This window comes from Diceros bicornis, chromosome 17 (assembly GCF_020826845.1).
Source record: "Diceros bicornis minor isolate mBicDic1 chromosome 17, mDicBic1.mat.cur, whole genome shotgun sequence".
Taxonomy (NCBI): domain Eukaryota; kingdom Metazoa; phylum Chordata; class Mammalia; order Perissodactyla; family Rhinocerotidae; genus Diceros; species Diceros bicornis.
Window position 1 is genome coordinate 19235098 of NC_080756.1, and position 14542 is coordinate 19249639.

Consider the following 14542-nt stretch of genomic DNA (forward strand, 5'->3'; position numbering starts at 1 on the left):
GATGCTAGGAGCCAAATGGAACATAATTTGGGCTTCTTGGGTAGATTCAGCTCCTACCTATTCGAGTATTGGCAAATACATCAGCTAGAGACCCAGTGGTTCCTTTGACCTCTCCATGAGACAGCGTGGAAGATGCAGATGAAGAAGTGGACGATCCCTGAATTGAACGGTTGATCCAGGACTCAGCATTCTGTAAGCTCTGTTGCAAGGCAGCAGAGAGCGCAGCTTGGCGTCTCAGAGAGCCCTCATCCTCGGAGGCTGAAGATGTGTCTGTGTGGAATTAGAAAAAAAGAAGTTCTGGATCCTGCCTAGAACAGAGACCTTTCAGTTCTTGCTCATTGATCACACATTCAATTTTGACAGCAGCAAAACATTCGCATTCTTAAGGTAGATTAATATGTAAAGTTTCTCAAGAATCTCAAGGAAACGTCTACGGACCAAAACCTGCAAAAATAAAACAGCTGAAATCTATAGGTAATTTTAAGTTCTTTTAAAAAAAAAAACCCTTTTAGGGCCGGCCCCGTGGCTTGGTGGTTAAGCGCGCGCGCTCCTATGCTGGTGGCCTGGGTTCAGATCCCAGGCGCGCACCGAGGCACCACTTCTCCGTCCATCCTGAGGCCGAGTCCCACATACAGCAACTAGAAGGATGTGCAACTATGACATACAACTATCTACTGGGGCTTTGGGGGGAAAAAATAAATAAATAAATAAACAAATCTTTAAAAAAAAAACCCTTTTAGAACATTTAAACTTCATTCACTGTTTTTTTGTTCTGAGCTTAACTAGTATCTCAATTGTTCTGTGTTATCTACTTATGATCAAATAATACTGAAGTGCTTACATATCTTCTCAATCTCTTAATTAGAGAACCTTATGATAGGCTGCTATACTAATTTTGGCAAGTACTTATTAATTAGTGTCTACCTGAAAGGAAATGATCTTGATAGGGAAACATAAAAATTTATTTTTGTTAACAACAACTTAAGTGCCAAACAATGAGCTAGGTGCTAGGGAACTGATGCGGAATAAGAAACAGTGCTCAGCCTGGAGGCAGTCATGGTTTTAATGGAAAAGCCAGCTGCTCACAGGGCACAGGTAAGCTTTCCAAACATGAGAGGAGAGGGCACAGATCTGTATTTTTCTCCTTAATTCTCAGTCGGAGAAGAATTGTGAGAAATTCACTGATGTCTGTATTTAGCCTGGCTCTGACTTAGGAAAATAAGGCCTAAATTAGAAAAGCATGTTGAAAAAAAGAAAAGTTCAACCAAATATAGGATAGCCAAGGGAAGCAGAAGTCAAGAATTTATTCCAGGGCTCCAAGCTTATGAGGCATACAAGTTAAAGGCACATTTGGTCCGATGTGAGACAAACCTTTCTAAATGATCTTGGGGATTACAATTTATGGCCTGTGGACTGTATTTCATTCAATTTTTTTTAAATTAACTATTCTGTGGTTAGTCCTGCCAACACTTTCTTCTAACTCAGGTGAAACTGTAGGTCCATGTTCTACTTTGGTTCAGAAAGCCAGAGATATTAATTAACAGGGCCAGAACACTGCTAGTGCCAACAATGGAAATCTGAACTACAAAAGATGAATTTAATCTAGAAGTCAAATTCTGCAGGGCCAGAGTAAGAGAGAAAGTTGAAATAATGATTATATCCTTGCTTCCTACTCTGGACTACATCCAACTTATTATCTCATATTGAAGGAGATCTGAGGCCCAAGACTGATTGTTTTTGGTTTTTTTACAATGTACTACATAACTACAATATGTGCCGGGAACTGTCAGGTTCCGGGGATTCTGAGATGTGTGAGATCTTATGAGACAGTAAGTGCCCTAAAAGCTTACAGTCCAGTTTAGGAGACACACAACTCCACAGACTGTTTCACAAGAATACAATAGATGCTAAGAAACAGAGTAAGCAAAGGGTTTCACGCGAGAGGGGGCACCAATCTCAGCCCAGGATTTCAAGTACTTCTATGCAAATAGAGAAAAGACTTTGAGGAGGCACAGGGCAAAAGATGAGGCTGGAGAGGTAATAGTGACCAGACCCCAAAGGGGTAAAGTGATGAGGTTCTTTAAAGGGGAAAGAGATCTATAATGCAAAAGAAGGTGATCAAAGGAAAATATGGAGAAAGAAAAGTAACAGCATCTGTAACTTTTATTTAAGGCAAGTGTCTTGCATAATTTCCAGAGATTAACATTCCAACTGTACCATGAGAGGCAGCGATTTCTGTCTTTGCAAACATGCTAAATAAAAGGGGGGGGGGGGGCGGGGGGCAGCAGCATGGGACAGATGAATCTGACCCTAAGAATAAAATATTTTCAGGGTAACACATCACAGGATCCCACAAACTCCACTAGATTTGCAGGCTGTCTTTATTGCATCATTTATTTTAATCTGAGTAAGTCTAAAATCAGAATAATCCAATTTTCAAAAGATAGTAAAACCAGTATTTTCATGATTAGGTTTATGGAAAATTGGCTTCATTATGTTTCTATATTGAATCAATTATGTAATTAGGTGTATTGTTTCAATTCAATTACTTCACTTGCCTGCCAGTCCTCAGAGTGTTTAGTGACTACAACTGTGGGGCGGCTTAGTGTAGTGGAAGAAACATGGGTTTGGGTTCGTCTTCCATTTGAACTCTGGGGTCCACCACTTACTAGCTCTGTGACTTGGGGATAAAATTACCCATCTGAGAAGGCTGTTCATCCATTCAACAAATACTACTAAGCTCTACACTAGTTGGTAGGAATAAAATAGTGAGCAGGAACACATTCCCTACTTAATAGAATTTAAGAGTCTTATAGGAGTTCAAGGTAGGTGTGCAAAGAGTCAGACCTAAACCCAGGCTGGAAGGAGGAATTAGTTATGAGGGGCACAGAGGTGGGGAAAGAGGAGTCAGTAGAAGGAACAGCATGTGAGAAAGCGGGGAGGGGACAGACAACAAGGCACATTGGAAGATCAAAGAAATGAGACTATCTGAAGCACACGACGCACAATCAGTGATGATGAAAGATGAGGCTGGACAAGTGGACAGCAATGGGTTGCTAAGGGCCGCGTAGGACATGCTAAGAAAGCTCGCCTTCATGCTCACTGCAGCGGGAGACCACAAAACAAGACAATGTACAGAAAGCACCCCCAGCAGGGCCAGCACACAGCAGTCGGCCAATAAACATTATTCCCCTTCTCCTCCCCGAATCACACACCCTGTGTTACCTCACAGACACAAAACTGTGACCGGGCCAAGCTTAAAGCTGATCATGTGTTAAGATCACATAAAATATAAGCACTGCTATGGGACTAAGTAAAAACAAGCTCCCTTAAATATTTATATGTTTATTTGGTAGCTTCTTTTTTTTTAAGGTAACTGTCACCCAGGAAATTGCAATGGATTAGTGGAAATTTGGGCAAGATTAAATTAATATTAATAGAAATAAAAGTTAATTCCCCACTGATTCTGCTCTGGTTGAACATTAACTCACAACTGTTACCTATGGTAACTAAAGTCCTTGCTAAGCTCTTCTGTATGATGAATACAATGGGTCTACACAACAGAAAACAATTTTGAAAACATGGTTTGCCCTTCAGTTTATAACTGATGTGATTTTAACACAGCATCATTTAATACTGATCACCAGAAGCCTAAAATCCATTTATAACCAATTAGGAAACATATAAACTATCAGCTTGTTGATTTTAAGGGAAGAAAAGTCCTAAATCTATTAACTGTTTTTAACTGCGGTAGCACTTTTAGACTTTAGCTATGTGGGGAAATGACTCCCCTCTTCTTGGTGGAAAATATACCTATTATATCTAAAAACATTAAAAATTTAAACACCTACTAGATCCATTCCACTCCTGAGAAATGAAAGCATATATCTATACAAAGACTTGTACATGATTGTCCATAGGAACTTTATTTGTAATGGCTAAAAATGGGAAACAACCCAAATGCCCATCAACAATTAAAAGGATAAAGTAGTTATGGTACATCTATATGATGGAATAGTACTCAGCAATAAAAAGGAATGAACTACTGATACACACAACAACATGGATGAATCACAAAATAATTATATTGAGTGGAAGAAGCCAAATCTCTCCCTACCCCCACCCAAAAAAAAGAAGTACAACTGTATGATTCTACTTATATAAAATTCTACAAAATGCAAACTAATGTATAGTGACAGAAAACAGATCAGTGGTTACCTCCTGGGGATGGGGAGAGGTGGGATTACAAAGAGATTATGAGGAAACTTGGGGGGTGATGGATATGTTCATTATCTTCATTGTGGTGATGGTTTCATAGTTTTGCTATGTCAAAACTTAGCAAAGTATATACTTTAAATATGTGCTGTTTATTGTATGGCCATTATAATTCAATAAAGCTGTTAAAAAAAAAACTAATTTAGAAAGAATTGTGGGGGTGAAAATGATGCCTTGGTGAGAGGATGGTAACACTGGAGAGTCAGTCTACACAGCCTGAGGGGTATTGTGCAAGTCTGGCAAGTGCCTGGAAAGACAGTGCCTGCCATTGGGTTCTGGCAGCTGACACCAAAATTAGGCCCAGATACCAGCTTAGAACAGCAGGTAAGGCAAGATTCACTGAAAGAAAGATCTCATCCTAACAACTAGTACAAAATATGCCACCTAAACTAGGCCAGGAAATGCGAACATCAAAGAATAAATCAGGGAAACAACCACCAGGACAGCGAGTGTGCGACATTCTGCAGCCCATGGAAGAAGTGTATATGTGTGTGTTTTAGGGGGGTAGGGTGGGAATGGGTGGTGTCAGGCAGGAAAGCGTCACTTTCTCTTGCATTAGTGGGTTAGGGGAATTAAAGACTTCCAGGGGCCGGCCCGGTGGCGCAAGCGGTTAAGTGCGCGCGCTCCGCTGCGGCGGCCCGGGGTTCGCTGGTTCGGATCCCGGGCGCGCCCGACGCACTGCTTGGTAAGCCATGCTGTGGCGGCGTCCCATATAAAGTGGAGGAAGATGGGCACCGATGTTAGCCCAGGGCCGTCTTCCTCAGCAAAAAAAAAAAAAAAAAAAAGAGGAGGATTGGCAGATGTTAGCCCAGGGCTGATCTCCTCACAAAAAAAAAAAAAAAAGACTTCCAGAAATACCTTCAAGAGAGGCAAAGAAAGTTTCTCTGTTGGCAAGGAAAAAGTTTGAAGCTTAAGAAGGAATGCTTAGAGACCCAAGAGGGGGCAGCCTAGCCGTAAAAGTACATATAGAAGAGAATATTAAAAGGTTAGTTCTGGAAGCAAGCCAATCTGAACCTACCTTGGGCTACAAATTCTGGGCAACTTAATCTAGCACTAAACCCAACCAGGGTGGGTAGTGATTCACCAGACAAGCATTACAGAGACTTTCAGAACTACCCAAGAGACTCGCAGCATCCCACAATAATCCGTGTGCACAGAAAGCTGGCTGGGACTGAAATCACCATGCAGAGCCTAATTGGCAGGAGGTCCGTGAGTTGCCTGACCATCAACATCCAAACTGGGATACTTCTGAGAGAAGGGGCACGCACTATTAATAATTACTCCAGGGTCACTCTACCGACAAGCGATCTCCAAGCACTGTTTTTCTAGCTATTTTCCCACATCTATGAAAATTACAAAACTGATTAATATTACAAAGAATATTGGGGTGAGAAGAGAGATTTTTTTCACTTATTGCCTATTTGAAAAGTTGGAGCAAACACGCGGCAATTGTTAGAGCTCCAAATTACCAGAAAATATTTATTGACAATATGGTAGAATGAGAGGCAATACGCCAAGTGGTTTAGAGAATGGGCTTTTAACGTCTGACTGCTCCAGATTTCCATCTTAGCTCTGCCACTGATGGCTGTTGGGCTAATCAGTTCTTAGGGGTCTTCATTCTGCTATCTGTTGTTGTTATTCCTTTCCTATTGATTCTCTCTCATGGGGAGTGTCTTCTATTTTTGCATTGTCTGCTCACATTCTTGGATCTTAATCTGTGGGAATCCTATGTCCCTGGGTTGAGGTTGCACCCTTCCAGAAACCATTTGTGCCTGAGGGTTATCACCAGCCTCTTTTAATGTTAGTTCTTTTTAATGTTAGTTAATGTTTAATGTTGGTTCTTACCAGGCAGGATAGTGAAACTCAGATCTTGTACCCACTGACCACAAATTCTTCAGGAAGGTCCCTAACCCCATTATCCCAAGGCCAGGCACAAGGCAAGCTTTCTTGACATCTTCTTCTGCTGGCAGCTTAATTTTTCAAAGTCACTCTTCTGCTGAAGATATAAGTCCTTCCAGGGATCTCGATTCCAGCTTCCAACCTGATATAGGTCCAAAGTTTCATCTTTTCTACCCTTATGGTAACTAAAATGTAGGTCCCTTGTTTTCTGCCTCCCCTCCCCTCAAGGCAGTCAAAGTGAGCCCCCTCTCACCACTCTGATTTTCAGTGACCGTTCTCTCTCTCTCTTGCTCCAGTATGTACGTAAGAGGAAGCTGGTTATATTTTAGCTAGCATTTCTAAGGGAAGTTTTCTTTCCCCTGTGTCTAGGAGAGAATTCTCAAGTTACCTAATTGACCACACTGCTAGAAATGGAAGTCTGGGCAAGTTATTGAGCCTCTCTAAACCTGTTTTCTCATCTGTAAAATGGGATAGAGGATTGTCGAGAGAACTAAAAATGAAAAAATATATGTTAAGCACTTAGCCTTTTGACTAGTACACACAGGGTACTCAACAAATGGTAACTATGAAATTACTTTTACTGGCCAACCTTAAATTTTACAATCAGCTATTGAAATAAACGAATTCAATTTGATAGAATGAATTGTACTTTGGCTTAAAGAATATTGAATATTTACTAGTCTCCCAAGTAATTGCAGACCATTGCTCAAACCCAGACCAATAATGAAAGTACACTATTAAAATGATCCAAATCTATTAGAGTACATTTATAGAGGTCTGATTTGTCAGCTCAGTTTACTTTGTAATTTTGAATAAAATTAGAATATTTGGGAAAAACTGCCCAGGTTGGTAATTCAGACAGGTAATCTCTTAAATTCAAATAATCTTTTAAGTTCAAATTGACTGATAACGTGCTTTGGGCTATAAGCTCTCGGAAGGCAATAGCTTTCAATTTGTTTGGAATAATAACCATTCGAGTACCACTCATACATGAATATCTATTAAGTAAAAAATGATTTTCCAAATATGACACTTTAGAAGAGTAAAAAACAAAATCAAGAAGACTTGAGTCTGACACACAATTGCTGTTTGACCTGGGGCAAATCACTTAGTGACTATGAAACTGTTTGTTTTCTCATCTCTGAAGAAATCTGCCCTTTCTACTTCACACAGTGCTTATGAGGAACAAGTGAGGCAGGGCTGCCACGGGTATGTGCAAGTCCTTTATATACTGTGATGTACTATAATGCCATGAAGCATTACTAGAGTATGTTAAAAGTATAACAATATCCCAGGCTGTGCACGGGCATCAGAGAAATAGAGGGAGGTAAATTTCTCCTCACCTGGCCCTATGAATCACTACTATAGTCACTCTCAAGCAGGACCCTGGGAGAGACAAATGTCTAAATTGAAGCTCCATTCTACCCAAGCCAGTCAAAATAGCTTGCTGCGCTTTTAGGTCATTATGTGGTCTATCTGGTCACTCTCAGAATGCAGTGTAGGCTAAGTCCACATGGGTACAGAAAAAGCTTAGAGGGGAATAAACATATGCTGTAGTTTTTGCATTGTGTTTATCTGTATGAATGAGTCATAGCGTTACACAAAGAACCCCTACAAAGAAAGAGCTGAGCTAATTGCCTCATGACATTAGTTAATGATTTCAGCACATAAAGGGAACTGGATGGCAGTAATTCAAGCAATCTAAAAGACTGTGGAAAAGGACACAGGCACTAAAAGAACCATCGATTGCTACCAACTTGGAGAATTTAAAGTTTTCAATCCACCAGACAGAAATTAGTGTACATATCAATAAGCAAATTTTAGGTTGACTGACAGTTTATAATTTGAGAATGATTTATGATCGAGACAAATTATTTCCCATGCGAACTATTTACCATATTTTCCTGACTATATAATACTATAAATGAAGCCAAGATTTATGACTTATTTTACTCCTTAAATCCTTCTTTTTTTTTTTTTTTCTTTTTGTGAGCAAGACCAGCCCTGAGCTAACATCCGATGCCAATCCTCCTCTTTTTTGCTGAGGAAGACTGGCCCTGGGCTAACATCCGTGCCCATCTTCCTCTACTTTATATGGGATGCCGCCACAGCCTGGGTTAACAAGTGGTGCGCCGGTGTGCGCCCAGGATCGGAACCTGCGGACCCCGGGCCGCCGCGGTGGAGCACACGCACTTAACCACTTGTGCCACCGGGATGGCCCCACTTAAATCCTTTTTATTAAATCCCTCCAAAAATAGCTCAAAATTGCCATCAATTCACTGAATCAGTAACATGTGTTGAGCGCCTCCCAAAGAAGCAGACTGGCTGGCCAGCCCAGCAGGTGTCCCAGAAACCAGGTTCATACCGGACAGCACATGCAGAGTGAGGGCCTTGACCAGAAACATGCTTTGTGATGTGCAGTGTGACCTCTCAGTGCACAAAGGAAAAGACGACTAAAATAGTGAAATCTGAGGTTAACTTTGCCCTGCAAAAGTAGCATAATTTTTCTAGAAAGAAAGTCATAGAAAGATCATTTTTATAGCTTCCCAGAACCTGATTTTTTAAAAAAGGCCTATAACCAGCAATAATTAGTGTCAATTCACTTCTTCCGCCCTACCCCTGGATTGTAGCCTCAGCATTCTTCTAAACTTCAGTGTTTCAGGGGCTACAAGAGTAAATATGCAAGATAAAAACCCACCTGCCATCCTGGGCTAGGCTGTAACAGGTTCCGGGAGATAGTGATACGGGTGTAAACGGCAACAGGAACAGGAGACAGCCAGAGCTCTAGCCGGTGGCTCTCAGAAGCTTGGAGAGAATGGAATCTGAATCCTAACTTGGGAGCAGCAAATTCCATCCCTTAAAATGAAAGGTGCTAACAGACGCCTTATGATACAGTTCTTCCCACATTCCCCACACTAGAGCACAGTATTTGTCCTAGGCATGTACATAATTGTTGATCGAGAGCATCAAGATCTACCTCCATGTGGGGACTGCGAGAGAAATCACGATGTAGGCTACTCTCAATGTTTCTTCCCGACGGGAGGGAACTCCTCTTCTATTTGACAACACAGATGTCCCTAACAGCACACCAAGGTTTCTCATATACTATTCAGAGATCCCCAGAACAGGAGATAAATGGATAGGAAACCTTTTTATTACTCTGCTCTGCTCAATAGAGCTCTTAGGAGAGAGGACCGTATCTTTACAATCTTAAAATTATTAAAACCTGTAAGGTGATCAGGAACATTACGCCACATCTTTAAGGCTGCAGACAGAGTAGAACATTAGTGTTTAGAAACACAGAGGCCTGCAGTGAATTCCAAAGGACTATGGTCTCATTCAGCAATGAACAGCCATGATTTGTTTCTAGAGTTGGTAAATTCCCCTCAGGCAGTGACTTTTGTAAAAGGGGATAAAAAAGGTTTCCATTCCTTCTGAGCATTCTCAAGATCCTTTGCTGCACTCTCACATTTAACCCAAGGCCATGAGAGCAGACTACTTACACTGAAACTGCATTTCTTTAATACAGCTATGGAGAGGATTGTTTCTAAGAACTACAAGTCACATCGCTCCCTACCCTTTGCCATTTACTACAACTGAACCTTCAGCTGTGCCGCAGCAGAATCTGCCAAGGAATAGCTACTAAACTGAGAGCCTCCTTTGTCCACGGGGACGTCCCCCAACTGGTGCTGTACTAATGTGGAAGGGAAACCATCCAAGATTCTGAATGAGTGGGCTGGAAGTATGCACCATTATAGACACAAAATGTCTTATTGTGATGGTCTGCTAGAGGTATCCCGTGTTACGTTTTGAGAAACACTTGAAGCCACAGAGCTATTTCTCTTTCAAACATATTGACACCACAGATGTAAAGAAAAAAAGCACACACAGTTAATGAGCCCACAGCACACTCAAATGCTCTGAGAAGTTAGCCAAAACCTAGGAGAAAACTATTAACATGAACCTAGACCAGGGAATAGGATCGGTGTGAATAGCTCAACTTGACAGCCATGAATCCAAGTCAAGCACAAAGACATAACCTTCCTGGGACTCTCCCAAAAAGACACAGTAAGTCATTTAGACCAAAACAGGATGAGGAAGCTGTTTCCCCCGAAAGATTTCATTGCCAGTAACATGACAGGAGGAAGACAGACACTATACTGATGCTCTGAAATAGATTTACTATGTTTAGTCTCAGAGGCCTAGATTGAGATCTTGTCTGAAATTTCATCTAAAAACAATTGTTTACGGTTTTTAAAAACTTCGGGAGAGATTGTAAATAGACATGACAAATCAAAGTTGTTCCAGTTGCTCCTCAAATATGAAGCTATAACTCTCAAATTTACTTTAGGGGGAGTAAGGATTCCAAATCTGGGGAATGGGGATGGGATGAAGGCATTTAGATCTTACAACTCCATTATAACAAGTGGATTCTTAAATAGACACAACGTATACATAATATATATGTATTATGTATTAATGTATATAATAACACAAATACATAAACACATATGTTTTAATCCATTACAACTCTGCATGACTGCTCTCTCATCATCTCTAATGACACACAAAATTTTGTCCCAAGTCCACTTATTCCTATGATTATTGCAGACAAAGCACCTGATTTAGGAGTAGAAATTTGTTAAAGAAATATATGACTACAGGTCATAGTTTGGATGTCAGTGAAAACAGCTATGTAATCACAGCAGTATTTTTTTAGATCCTAAGCTTTAGCCTGCATTTATTTATGACTACACGAATTTGGGGGTTATAGCAAGAATATGCTGGAAATTCAGAAGGAAAAAATTTTTTTAATAGCTTTACTCTTAAGGCCTCTTTGTGTGTGCTGTTTACAATGCAACAACCAAAACTTGCCACCTTCAACGTATACTCTTATACACCTCTGATGATGAGGAGAGCGTTCCAGCTCCTATCTTAGAAAAGAAAGAGTAGAACTTATTTCAGGAACATCAAAGCAGCAACTGTCAGAGAGAAAGGTTCTGATAAACCTACCGGGAGGTGTGCAGGCATCCGCAGGAGACTGGACAAATGTGGACCGCCTTTTGGTTGGCATGGGCAAAGCCATTTTCTGTTCTTTATGCTTTGCCAGTGCAGCTTGAACTGCTTCCGTATGGATATCTGAAAGAGTAAACATTTGCATTTATTAGCTCCTGGCTCTGAAAGTGTTTACTTCCGTGGACTCAACTATCACTGCCTCAACAGTTGAAAAGGAGATGTTTTGGTTATTTTTATTTATCATTTGTGTTATAACAATTAAAAATCAAAATCAAAACAGAGACAAAAGAAGTCGTCGAGGACAATTTTACAGAGGAGAAAAATGAAGCCCAGAAGGATTGTGTGACTGCTTAACACATCAGAAAAGGAGCTGATAGAGATGGGGGTGGAGGGAGGGTAAAGAGTCTAACAGGCACCTGTGCCAGGCAGGAACTCCCACCTCCAAGCAGAGTGAGTGCTGTACACGTGCCTAGAGGGCACCCACTATTCTTCAAGAAAAGAAGCTTAGGATTTGCTTAACTGTCTGAAACAACACTTGGTTGAGACCCCTCAGTTCTATGCCACAGGAACAGAGGGGCTAATTTTGATCTAGAAAAATCTAAGGACTGATGTTACTATACTTTGGCCACAAAAGAATTGCAGCTCTCCACTTGAATGTCTAATAGGAATCTCAAAATTAACACATCCAGACTGAACTCAATTCTCCACTCCCACCCCAAAACTCACTCTACAATTCTACAAAATAGGATCATACTGTACACAGTATTTTGTATTGTGCTTTGATTTTTGTAACGCTTACAAAATCCTACTGAGGTAGGTAACAACTGAGATGGCTTCCTAGTTCACAACAAACAAGTTCCTCTTCTCAAGCAATGGGCCCAATCCACATGTAAACCGTCCTTAAAGGCCGATCTGTGCTATGTAGATGTGCCCCTTGTAAGAGCCAGACCAATCAGATCCTTTTTGGGGGGAATTTAAACTGAATCAAGAAACTGCAGGTCCTAGAGTTAAGTCACTTTAATGACAGTGCCCTAGGAAGATGGAAGGTTCCCTGAACTTCAAGGTTGAGATTCCTCAGAGCTGTCTCTCCCTTTCTAGGGATTTCTCAGCTGTTCCTTTGCTTCTATGACCTACCCCAGCTATTTAAGGTAACCTGAGTTGGTCTGTTTCATGCAACCAAAAAAACCTTCACTAATATACTAGAAACATCTTTCTGTGTAAATATAGACTTACAACATAGTTTTAAAGGGCTGCATAGTATTTCACTGTATGAATGTGCCATAATTTATTTAAGCAACTTTGTTTCCAAAGTTTTGCTACTATTCATAGCAACTATTCACAGCAAGAATAATTCAGTATTTTCACCTTAGCACACAAGCCTAATCCTTTTTCTTTAGGATTAATTCCAACAATTGCTGAGATGCATCTCCTAAGAACAAGGACTTTTCTGTTACATAACCACAGCACATCTACCAAAATCCAGAAATTCAAAATTTATACAAACTGTTATCTAACCCACAACCCATATTCCAACTTAGTCAACTGTCCCAATATTCTCCTTTATGGTTTTTCCCCTTTTTTCCTGACCTGGGACCTAATATAGAATCACGCATTACATTTAGTTGTCATGTCTCTTTACCGTCCTATAATCTGAAACAGTTTCTCAACCTTTTGTACAGACTAGTTATATTATAGAACGCCCCTTAATTTTGGTTTGTTGTATTTCCTCATAATTAGAGTCAGGTTATGCATTTTTGCAGGAATACCACAGAAGTAATGTGTCTTCTTGAAACACGTCAGGTTACACCTGCCTCATTACTGGTGATAGTAATTTGGATTACTTGGTTAAGATGGTGGATCTATTTTTTTTTTAAAGATTTATTTATTTATTTTCCCCCCAAAGCCCCAGTAGATAGTTGTATGTCATAGCTGCACATCCTTCTAGTTGCTGTATGTGGGACGTGGCCTCAGCATGGCTGGAGAAGCGCTGCGTCGGTGTGCACCCGGGATCCGAACCCGGGTCGCCAGCAGCGGAGCGCGCGCACTTAACCGCTAAGCCACGGGGCCGGCCCAAAATGGTGGATCTATTGATTCTTGTTTTATTCCATGACTATTCTGTTACTATCATAACTTATTTATTTATTTTTTTTTGTGAGGAAGATCAGCCCTGAGCTAACATCCATGCTAATCCTCCTCTTTTTGCTGAGGAAGACCGGCTCTGAGCCAATATCTATTGCCAAGCCTCCTCCTTTTTTTTTGCCCAAAGCCCCAGTAGATAGCTGTATGTCATAGCTGCACATCCTTCTAGCTGCTGTATGTAGGACGTGGCCCAAGCATGGCTGGAGAAGCACTGCGTCGGTGTGCGCCTGGGGTCCGAACTCGGGCCACCAGTAGCGGAGCACGCACACCCAACCGCTAAGCCACGGGGCCGGCCCTATCATTACTTATTTTGATGCTCATATCATCCCAGATTTGGCCAATAGGAGCCCCTTCAAACCAGCTTTTATGTCATTTTGACATATTCCCATCATTTTGAGCAGTCCTGTTTTCTGGTAAAAGATATTCCAGGCTCAACTGGTATGGTCCCTGCTCCAGCACCGGAATTATACATTTCTCCAAGGACCCTTGGCTCCTTTCAGTGGAGAATGGTATTTAGAAACCAAGATCTTAGAACTAGGAGTGCTCAGTACTATTGAAGTATCTTTCTTCTAAGCTCCGTTTCAGTGGATAAAGGAATATAAATGTAAACATAAGCAAATATTCACACACATATATCTATTTCCATCTAATATCTGTGTTAAAAACCATGAGTTCATATTAATATCTCCAATTCCAATGCAACACCACAGAGTTCATTCTAATCTTCCCCTTTTCCATTTATAACTCCCTTCTCTAACAGTAAGAAATTTGGTTCACAATATCCTCAATATCTTTTACTCATTGACTCAATCCTATGATACACAGAAAGTAGTTTCAAAATTGCTATTCCATATTACTAAGAAAAATAAATCTTCTAACTATATAGTTCAATATTTGTTTGTAGTTCTTTAGACTGAGGTAAAGTACTGTGTTCAAAAGCTATTTGGGTTAGTTCTCATCCCTTCCCCCTTTGGTGTGGTTATATTGTACTATTGAATAATACAGTTAGGTTCATTCGTTTTTCTTCATATTCCATAGGTCCCTCCCAAAGTAGCAGATTAAACATTATGTGACATAATAAGAAATATACATTCAGTCTCTGCCTAGTTCCTGACACTGAGCCCCCAAAACCCTTGTAATTTCCTGAATGATATGAGCGTCTTTTGTTCTAATGAGGCAACTCTTGGTGGGCTCCTGGATAGCTTCAGGATGG

The 14542-nt window shown here is 40.7% G+C and overlaps 1 protein-coding gene across 3 annotated transcripts in view; it reads right to left on the reverse strand.

Annotated features, from left to right (window-relative positions):
- Positions 1 to 14542, reverse strand: part of DIP2B (disco interacting protein 2 homolog B) — a 205228-nt gene that overhangs the window by 68655 nt on the left and 122031 nt on the right. For all 3 annotated transcript variants that reach the window (XM_058558284.1, XM_058558283.1, XM_058558282.1), the window contains exons 4-5: positions 11188 to 11313; positions 58 to 270 (exon numbers count right to left, since the gene is read on the reverse strand). In XM_058558284.1, coding sequence (XP_058414267.1) covers positions 58 to 270; positions 11188 to 11313 — 339 coding nt within the window. The remainder of the gene's footprint in view (positions 1 to 57; positions 271 to 11187; positions 11314 to 14542) is intronic.